General features: G+C 53.5%; 1 protein-coding gene across 1 annotated transcript in view; it reads left to right on the forward strand.

Moving 5' to 3' along the window:
* The first annotated feature begins 745 nt into the window (after nt 1–745).
* klc4 (kinesin light chain 4) overlaps nt 746–10861 on the forward strand; it is a 23280-nt gene continuing 13164 nt past the window's right edge. The window contains exons 1-2 of the mRNA XM_078399964.1: nt 746–912; nt 9962–10221. Coding sequence (XP_078256090.1) covers nt 9973–10221 — 249 coding nt within the window. The 5' untranslated portion in view covers nt 746–912; nt 9962–9972. The remainder of the gene's footprint in view (nt 913–9961; nt 10222–10861) is intronic.

Genomic DNA, 10861 nt, shown 5'->3' on the forward strand with positions numbered 1-10861 from the left:
AATCCCCTCATCGTGTGTGTGTGTGGGGGGGGGTGTGGGGGGGTGTGGGGGGGGTGTGGTGGGGTTGGGGTGTGTGGGGGGGTTGTGGGGTGGCTGTGGGGAGGGGGGGGGGTGTGGGGAGGGGGGGGGTGTGGGGAGGGGGGTGTGGGGAGGGGGGGTGTGAGGAGGGTGGGGGTGAGGAGGGGGGGTTAGAGGGGGGGGGTGAGAGGAGGGTGGGGAGGGGTGGGGGGGTTAGGGGTGGGGGGGTTAGGGGTGGGGGTGTGAGAGGGGGGGGTGAGGAGGGGGGGGTGAGGAGGGGGGGGGTGAGGAGGGGGGGTGAGGAGGGGGGGGTGAGGAGGGGGGGTGAGGAGGGGGGGTGAGGAGGGGGGGGGGGTGAGGAGGGGGGGTTGAGGGGGGGTGAGGAGGGGGGGGTGAGGAGGGGGGGGGTGAGGGGGGGTGAGGAGAGGGGGGTGAGGAGGGGGGGGTGAGGAGGGGGGTAGGAGGGGGGGGGTGAGGAGGGGGGTGAGGAGGGGGGGGTGAGGAGGGGGGGGTGAGGAGGGGGGGGGGTGAGGAGGGGGGGGTGAGGAGGGGGGGGGGGGGGAGGAGGGGGGGGGGTGAGGAGGGGGGGGGGGAGGAGGGGGGGGGTGAGGGGGGGGGGTGAGGAGGGGGGGAGAGATGGGATTTCTCACTGACCTGGCCAGCAGCAGCCCCTCTGAAGTCACTTCCGCCCTCAAGTCCCGCCCACGTAGGGGCGTCGCGGTGACGTCAGTGGATCCGCGGTGCCGCCTGGGAGCCGGCCGGCCGCCATCTTGAATTTAAAGGGTCCGCAAAGAAAACAAACAGAGATCGGCGGCGGCAGCGGCGGAGGGAGCGCCACCTCCCTCACCCCGACCCTCGGCTCCTCACTCGGCCCTCACTCGCTGCACACGACAGGTAGGCGCGGCCTGACTGGGTCCGATCGCCCGCCCGGCGCGAGGCGCCGAGTCTGCGGACCGGGGCCCGGGGATGGGGAGCGACAGTGTGCCGCGGTCGGGTGTCCGGGGGATGCGGACACTGTTCCCGGGGATGGGGGGCGGGCTGCCCCGGGCGTGGGGTGTGTCGGGGTCCCGGGGATGGGACATGGATCACGGGGACAGTGTTGGACAGGTGCCCGGGGTGGGCTGGGCGGGGTCGGGGGTCCCGGGGGTGGGGTGGGGTGGGGGTGGGGTCGGGCTGCCGGCATCACGGTGCATGTAGCAGAGTGCGGCATTGCCAGTGAGGAGCCCTGGCCTGGCCTGGGACAGGTGCGGTCGCACCTCGCTCAGACAAAGGCTGAGGGCGACTCGTCAATGCAATGACATTCCTGTGGCGTGACTGGGGCTACTACTGTTTAATGTACAAAGTGCCGGCCATTGACTGTTCCCATCGAGACGGAGTCCAAACCACCGACCCTTGACATTCAATGGCATCATCATCACCACCTAGTCTCCCATTGCCAACATCCCCGGGTTACGATGCGCTATAGACTCCAGCCAAGGAGAGCCAGGACGGAGAGTTCAGATGGTTACTAGCCTCTCGCCTGGAATCTATGCAGCACGAGTATTACTTGTAATTTGTCAGTCTGTGACCAATTTGTACAATGTTTCTCCTGCTGTCTACAACCAGGGGATGCATTCTCCAGATAAGGGTTAGCCCATTTTAGTCAGAAGTGAAGAGTTTCTTCTCTCTGACCGTCACAAATCTTTGGAATGCTCACCCCCAGAGGTGTGGAGACGCTGCACTGAATGTATTGAAGGTGGAACTGTCAGATATTTAAACTACAGTGGAGTAAATGAATGAGGAGAGTGGTAAAGGGATTATGAGTCCTCCAATGGATCAGCACTAGCTGTAATGTTGTTGAATGGCGGGGCAGGTGTAAGGGATGGATTGGTGCTATTATGGGTCCTGTTTTTTTTGTTCTTTGCAATTGCCATCTCCAACAAGAGTCTAATTGTCCACCTTTCAATAGCATGACATTGCTGGCTCTTCCCCACATTCCACACCATGTGAGTCACCAACAATGAGATCCAAGCCCCATAAGCATCATGCCTACACAAACAGGTCAGCGGCTAGGGATCTGCGGTGAATGTCTTCCCCCTGACACCTTGACTTCTTTTCACCATCTGCAAGGTACAGGTCACAAGTGTGACAGAACTCTTCACTTGGATGGGTGGTTGCAGCATTAATAACTCAAGAGGTAGAGCTGCTGCCTTACAACGCCAGAGATCTGGGTTCAATCCTAACTACAGGTGCTGTCTGTACAGAGATGGTACATTCTCCCCGTGACCACTTAGGATTTCTCCAGGTGCTCTGGTTTCCTCCCACATTCCAAAGATGTGCAGATTTGTAGGTTAATTGGCTTCTATAAATTGCCCTGAGTGTGTAGGATGCAAAAGTGGGATAACATTGGAACAAGTATACGTGTGATTGCTGGTAGGTGCGGACTCGGTGGGCTGAAGGGCCTGTTCCTGCTCTGTATCTGTAAACTAAACTAAAGAAGCTTGCCATTGTCCAGAACATTTGATCGCTTCCTATTCTCCTCCTGAAACAATCCCCCCTCTCCACCGCCAGCAACAACAACTACTTTGCCTGCAGATTTCCCTCCAAGTCACACACCATCCTGAATTTGCGATATGACCGCCCTGTATCGCCATTCGGTCTAAATCCTGGAACACCTTCCCCAGAGAGTCTGCAGCGGTTCAAGCTTTGCTGCTCTGCACCATCTTTTTCCATGGGAAACTAGGGCAGGCAATAAGTGCTGGCCTTGCTGGCAACCTTAAGCTCCTGTAAGAAAATAAATACTTCCTCATTCCATCAATAATATTTTGGTGTCTGAAAAAAATCTCTCTAATGTACCAAGGAAGTGGGATCTGGGAAGCTGCCAGAAATGACAGTAAACGCAGGTGAAGGCAGAGGAAGAGCTGCCCTTTGTGGTCATTTGTGTTTGGGCACACAGAGGAGGGTGTGTGATTTTGTACAAAGCTCTGGTGAGACCTTGCTGGCAGGTTGTGTGTGTGGCTGTTTCTGCCCAGTCGCTGAAAGAGGCTCTGCATGCCTTGTAGTTGAAAGATCCAAGTGAGAGGCGGTTCCCTGTGCGGGGATTATGGTCAGCTGACTGTCCTCGGGGTGCACAGGAACTGCAGGTGATGGGACTCAGTTGGAGGCGAGGCCCAGTCTTGAGAGTAAGGTTTGAAGTTCTCTTCAAAAGTAGGGTGAGAGTCGAGATATCTGAGGCTGGAATGGGTGGGTTTTCGGCATTATGGGGAGTTGGGAGGGAGGGGGGGGGGTTGTGCTAGTAAATGTTTAAGAGCTACAGCACAGAAACAGGCCCTTCAGCTCACTGCGTGCATGCCAGCCATACACACTAATCCCATTTTCCTGCATTATGACCTTATCCACTGCCTGTTTAAATGTCCCTTCAATGTAGTGATTGTATTTGATTTCACCACCGCCTCTGGCAGTGAGTTCCAGATACAACCGCTATGTGTAAACAAGACGCCCTTCAGATCCCCTTTAATATTCCATCCTTTCACCTTGACCAGAACTGCTGGATGCCTTTTGTTTAGTTTAGAGATATAGTGTGAAAATAGGCCCTTCGGCCCACCATGTCGATGCCGACCAACAATCCCTTCACACTAATACTATCCTACGCACTGGGGACAATTTACAATTGCACCAAGCCAATTAAGCTACAAACCTGTTCATTTTTGGAGTCTGTGAAAACACTCCAGGGAACAATCGATTTGAACCCCTCAAATGACTTAATGCCCAACTATTTACATATATGCCCTATTCATATTTGACTTCCCAAAATACAGCATCTCACAATTGTCAGGATTAAATACCTCCCAGTACTCTGCCCAACTTTCCAATTGATCTACATGCTGGTGTATCCATGCTATCCACAACACCACAATGTTCATACCATCCGCGAACTTGCATACGTCCATTCACATTTGTATCACATGCCATGGATCCCAGCCCTGATCCCTACACCAGTCATGTACTTCCAATTAAAAAATTATCCTTCCATCCCTACCTTCCGCCACCTATCACCACGCCAATCTCAAATTCAATTAACATTAACATTCTGGACAGGTCTACCGTGTTGAACCTTATCTAATACTCCACTAATGTCCATGTGGACAACATGTAGCACCCTGCCTTTATCAATCTCCTTTGCTCTGAACTCAGTCAAATTACAGGGCACATGACCACTGTCTGATCTCACTGAATGGTGGAGCAGACTCTGGGGAGAAATGCCCTCTGCTCCCATTTTGTGCCTCGCTGTGAGTGTGGGTGGAGAGGGGTTTCAGCTGCACCAGGATTGAGAGCCTGCCCCATGAATTGCCCCCCTCCCCTTGCCAGCGGCCGCTCTGCGCTGCCACAGTAGCAGTGGGCGTGGTGCTGCCTTTGTCAACAGCAATTAACTGGCACACAACCCATCCCTGAAACACCCAAACAGGAGTGGAGCTTAACCCTTTGCACGCCTGCTGGATGTGTCTGTTTTCCTTTGTTGATTGAACTGATGAAGAGACCTCGGGTTATCGCATCCCAACATGGGAACAGGCCATTCGGCCCATCAAGTCTTAACTGAACCTGGAGCATTCATTTACACTAATCCTACGCCGATCCCACTTTACTCCCACTAACACCCTGCTGATTCCATCACTCTTACTCCCCGGCAATTTCTCCCCAGCAAACTAACCCGCATGTCGTTGAGAAATCAGAGGAAACAGGATCACACCAGGGAACCCTCGCAGTGACACGGAAAACACTCAAACTTCACACAGACAGAATCAAGGCTGGGTTGCTGGAGCTGTGAAGTGGCAGCTGTACCCACTGTCCTTAGTATAGGCTGCTTTGGAGATGTTCACTCCTCTTGGAGCCCCGGTGATTGTAGCATTTGAGAATTCTGCAGCAAGTGTGGGTGGGTGTGGGAACAGAGGCAGAAAGGATGGACTCCAGTCGCCCTGTGCGCTCCTTGCCTCTCAGACCTCCAGCCCTGCGATCCCCGAGATCTCTGTATCCATCCAATTCCAGCTTCCTGTACATTATTTTCAACTCCCACCCGGTCAATCTGGGCACTGCCCCCAGGCTTCTTGCAAAGGGCGAGGCAGGCCACCTCTGCTCCAGGCAGGACCCAGCTTGCAGTCACCATTGGTCACAGACTTCCAATCATAAAAACACCCTTCCACCAGACTAGTTTTGGATCCAATTAGCCAGCTCGCCTGGGATCCAATGTGCCTCAACCTAGACCAGCCCAGCATCTGTAACCTTGTTAAATGTCTTATTGGAGTCCATACACACAATATCTGTCTCCCTACTTTCATCATTCTTTCTGTAGTTACCTTCACAAAGGCTCAATCAAATTAGACACAACATTTCCTTTCACACAAAGTCACACCAACAATCAGCCAAATGTACACAGACCCTGTCCCTGAGGACTTTTCCCAACAGTTCACCCCTGCAGTGAAGCAAGACAACAGCGTGTGGTTAGCTGGCGTGTAAATGAACAGCACTAGCAGCCCTCCTCCGGCCTTCTGCTTGTGGCTAACAAAGATGCAAAAATCCCTTGCTTTCCATAGCAACCTGGACGGATCTTTTTAACCCTGGGGATTTATCAACCCTTGCTTCCCTTTACATGGAGCACCTCCTCCGATTGATCAATATGCTCCTGTGAGCTCCCTGTCTTCAGTGATGATGGAGATGAGAAGTGTCTGTCTCTATCTCAGTATCTGCTGTAATCAGTGGGGTTCTCGGCCCCAACCCTATTTGTTTGATAGCGTGGGGGGGGGGGGGGGAAGAGACGTGTAGGCAGGGGCAGGCCGCCTCCCATCCCCCTCCTTCCCCCGTGGCTGGTCACATGTATTCCAGCCCTGTCACACTGCACTGCTGACATCCAGTTTCAGCACAACGCAGCATCACTACGCAGCAGTGTGTCAGACTGAGTCTACGCCCCCACCCCTGCGGCTGGCTGCAGTGACGCTTCCCCATCACTGCCCAACCCCCGATGTGGGCTGTAGTAACAAGCATTGTTTGCCACAACTGCCTGTTGGTGTGACTGTCGCTGTCATCGGGGGTGCTGCGAGCACAAGCAGGCGTTGAGCATTGTTGAAACAAGGAACCGCAGGTGCTGCTTTACAAACAAAGACAGAGTGATGGGGTAACTCCGCGGGTCAGGTAGCATATCTGGAGAACACAAAGAGATGGTGTTTCGGGACCCTTCTTCAGACTGATTGTGTGGGGGGAGGGGGGGGGGGGCGGGAAGCTGGAAGAGAAGTGGGGGCAGGACAAAGCCTGGCAAGTGATGGCAGATGTAGGTGATGGGGGATTTTGATAGGGAAATGGTTAGACAAAGAACAGAGATTAAAAAGGCGGAAGTTCTGAGATACCTTTAGCCAGAGGGTGGTGAATCTATGGAATTCACTGCCACAGACGGCTGTGGAGGCCAAGTCTATGGGTACTTTTAAAGCGGAGATTGATGGGTTTTTGATTAGTAAGGGTGTCAAAAGTTATGGGGAGATGGCAGGAAGAATGGGTTTGAGATGGAAAGATAGATCAGCCATGATTAAATAGTAGAGCAGACTCGATTGGCCAAATGGCCTAATTTTGCTTCTATGTCTTATGGAGCAGGAGGGGGAGCAGGAGGGGTAAGAAATAGGTGCAGGTCCAGGTGGGGCACAGCAGAAAGATGAGGGGGGCAAAGGAAAGGATTGTGGTAGAGGAAGGAGGAGTTTTGCAGTTGCTTAAAACAGTAGTATTCAATGTTCATACCGTTGGATTGTAAGCTACCCACGCGGAATCTGACTGTTCCTCTAGTTTGTGTGATTCCTGCTGATGTTCAGGAACACTGAGACTCCCTCATCTCCTGCCTGGAATAGGAATCTCAAATTGCTTGCAGCCACTAGAGGCACCACCCTTTTCCTGCCAGCCCCTGTGACAATGAATCACAAACCCCCCTCCCCATGCAGTGGCTCCGGACTGGCCTGGGCACCTCCCTCCTCCCCCCCCCCCCCCCCCTGAGCCACTGCTCTGCTGTGTGAGCTCCATCTGCCCCAGCAGTCCCGGTACTGTATCGCCTGTATCCACCGATCACGTGCCAGGTTTTCCCCCACCCCCACCTCTCTTTTCCGGATTCCTGCCCACTACTCAGCCATGTAATAGCATCATCTGAAAGAGGGACCCGGCCAGAAACATTGCCTATCCATTCCCTCAGATGCTGCCTGACCCATGAATTCCTCCAGCGATGTGTGTTTTGCTCAAGGCCAGTGTGGTTTATTCCAAGCTTGTTTTTAAGACTTTAGACTTTAGAATTACAGCCAGGAAATAGTTCCTTCGGCTCACCGAGTGCACGCCGACCTGCGATAACCTTGTACACCAGTTCTATTCTATCCTCGCCAATCAACTTGCACACATGTATGCAGACACAAAAAGCTGGAGTAACTCAGCAGTTCAGACAGCATCAGACTGAAGAAGGGTCTCAACCCAAAATAGCACCTATTCCTTTTCTCAAGATGCTGTCTGACCAGCTGAGTTAGTCCAGCTTTTTGTGTCCATCTTCAGTTTAAACCAGCATCTGCAGTTCCTTCCTGTACAGACATGTATGTCTTTAGAGTGTGAGAGGAATCCGGAGAAAACCCATACGGTCACCGGGAGAGCGTGCAAACTCCACATCAGACAGCACCCAAGGTCAGGATCTGGTGCAGTGAGATGGCGGGTATACCAGCTACACCACGGTGCCGCGCCTTCTCCACACACAGGCAGTGCAGTGAAGGGCAGGGCAGTGTTCTCCATGTATCGGCAGTGGTCGGACAGGCTCAGTGTCAACGTCAGCCATGTAATAGCTGGTTTTGCAAAAACTTGCTGGGGCTGGTTCACACTAATTGCAGGCTGCAACTCACTCCCTGGAAACGGGTTACAAAGCCCTGCAAACACTCACAGTTCGGGCAGAGGAAGGAACAGTTTAAGTCTCGGCATGACGAGTGTGACTCACTCTGGGCACTGTGTGAGATGCCAAGCGTACACGATAATTACAGACACATCTTCCCCACTCCACGTGCCTTCCAAAGTGTTTGTCAAGTGCCCTGCTCTGGCACCCAGCTGTGTTCGGTTGCTGCATTGGCAGCGTTGCAGCACACAGCACTTGGGCTTTGCGGTGCTGGCAGGTCGTCTAGGCAAGGGCTGAGATCCACAGTCTTGTTTCCTGGCCACACAGCACCCATCCAATGGGTCAAATAGCCTCCTCTCAGGCAACCGACCAGTGAACGATAGAACAGTACTGCATAGGAACAGGCCCTTCAGCCCACAATGCCTGATGCCATGTTAAACTATCCTCTGCCTGCGTGTGATTCATATACTTCCATTCCCTGCATATCCATGTGCTTCTCTAAAAGCCTCTTAAACACCATTATCGTACCTGCTTCCACCACCACCCCTGGCAGTGTGTTCCTTGTACCCACCATTCTTAGCATAGTTTAGCTTAACTTAGAGATACTGTGGGAAAACAGGTCCTTCAGTGCCGACCAGCGATCCCCTTACCCTAGTGCTATCCTACACACCTGTACATCTTTGGAATGTGGGAGTAAACTGGAGATCCAGGAGAAAACCCACGTGGTCACGGGGGAGAACGCACAAACTCCGTTCAGGCAGCACCCGTAGTCAGGATTGAACCAGGGTCTCTGGCGCTGTAAGGCAGCAGCTCTACGCTGCACACCGTGCCGCCCCTGTTTGTGTAAAAATAAAACTTGCCTCGCATTTCTCCTTTAAACCTTCCCTCTCTGATCTTAAAGCTGTGCCCTCTAGTCTTTGACATTTTCACCCTGGGAAAAGGTTCTGAATGTCTACCCTCTCTCTGCCTCATAATTTCATGTACTTCTTTCAGGTCTCCCCTCGACTGCTGATGCTCAGAAAACAGTCCAAGTTTGTCCAACCTCTCCTTATCATTAATACCCTCTAATCCAGGAAGAGTTTTGGTAAAATTCTTCTGTTCCATATCCAAAGCCTCAATAGACAGTAGACAATAGGTGCAGGAGTAGGCCATTCAGCCCTTCAAGCCAGCACCGCCATTCAATGCGATCATGGCTGATCACTCTCAATCAGTACCCCGTTCCTGCCTTCTCCCCATACCCCCCCACTCCGCTATCCTTAAGAGCTCTATCCATCTCTCTCTTGAAAGCATCCAACGAACTGGCCTCCACTGCCTTCTGAGGCAGAGAATTCCACACCTTCACCACTCTCTGACTGAAAAAGTTCTTCCTCATCTCCGTGCTAAATGGCCTACCCCTTATTCTTAAACTGTGGCCCCTTGTTCTGGACTCCCCCAACATTGGGAACATGTTTCCTGCCTCTAATGTGTCCAATCCCCTAATTATCTTATATGTTTCAATAAGATCCCCTCTCATCCTTCTAAATTCCAGTGTATACAAGCCTAATTGCTCCAGCCTTTCAACATACGACAGTCCCGCCATTCCGGGAATTAACCTAGTGAACCTACGCTGCACGCCCTCCATAGCAGAGCCTCCTTGTAATAGGATGACTAGAGCTACACGTGAGTTGATGGGAATGTGGGGAGAATAGATCACGGGGAAGTAAGTAGGGAAATAGGATTGATGGATAGTGTGTAAAAGGGTCCAGACCCAAAACATCGCCCATCCTTTTTCTCCAGAGATGCTTCCTGACTCACTGAGTTACTCCAGCACTTTTTGGCTATCAATGGGATTGGTCTGAGAGCCACCAGAGACTCATCTGCCTGAATATCTCCCGGCCACATATACCCCCATTCACCCACCTACACGTGGGGCTCTTGTCAGTGGCCATTGCCGTCCCACAGGGTGTATTGAGTCTGGGAGAGGAGCCATACGTCAGTGGGGGGGGGAGGTCGCGTCTACATAGACAGCACCGGAGGTCAGCATTGAACCTGGGTCTGCGGCGCTCACCGTCCTTTGTCTCCCCCATGCGGCAGGCTCCTGCGACATGTCCACGATGGTTTACCCAAGGGACGAGAAGCTGGAGAAGCTGAGCCAGGAGGACATCATCTCCAACACCAAGCTGGTGATGCAGGGGCTGGAGGCGCTGAAGAACGAGCACAACTCCATCCTGCACAGCCTGATGGAGACCATCAAGTGTCTGAAGAAGGACGAGGAAGCCAACCTGGTGCACGAGAAGTCCGGCCTGATCCGCAAGTCCGTGGAGATGATCGAGCTGGGCCTGGGCGAGGCACAGGTACGGCCAGTGGGGTGGGGAGGGGAGGAGAGATTGTATAGGAGAAGGGGGGGTGAGGAGTTGTAAGGAATTGGGGGAATGGGTGTGTGGAAGGGGGGGGAGGAGGAGAAGTGGTGGGGAGTAGAGTGGAGATTTTGAAGGAGGGGGTGTAGGGGGTTGATAGGGGTAGGGCGCAGTGGGGAAATGGGGTTTGTGGAAGAGGGGGTGAGGAGGTGGGGTTGGGGTGAGGAATGCAGTAGAGATTGTGCAAAGGAAGTTGCGAGGGGCTGTGGGGAAAATGGGATGTATGGAAGAAAGGTGAGGAGAGTCTCATAGGGTAGAATGGGGGTGTGGGAGCATAGGTTGTTGGGGAGGAGAGCGGGATTGAGGAGGGAGGGAGTGGGATGGCTGTGAGGAGAGGAAACTGGGGGAGGTGCGAGGAGGGGTCTGAGAAAGGGGTGGGACAGGGTTTGCTGGGAGGAGGGTGGGGGGTAGGGGAGGAGGCTTGTGAGTTTGGAGGGGGAGTGTGACTGTCTCCACTGTCGCTGGGCATTGGGTCTGACCCCCCCAACACTGTCCCTGGGCGTTGTTTCCCCCACAACCCCACAATGGGCTTCCCCTTCCCCCCTCCCCCCTCAAACCTGGGCGCTGCTCAGCCCGT

This window comes from Rhinoraja longicauda, chromosome 5 (genome assembly GCF_053455715.1).
Source record: "Rhinoraja longicauda isolate Sanriku21f chromosome 5, sRhiLon1.1, whole genome shotgun sequence".
Lineage (NCBI taxonomy): Eukaryota > Metazoa > Chordata > Chondrichthyes > Rajiformes > Arhynchobatidae > Rhinoraja > Rhinoraja longicauda.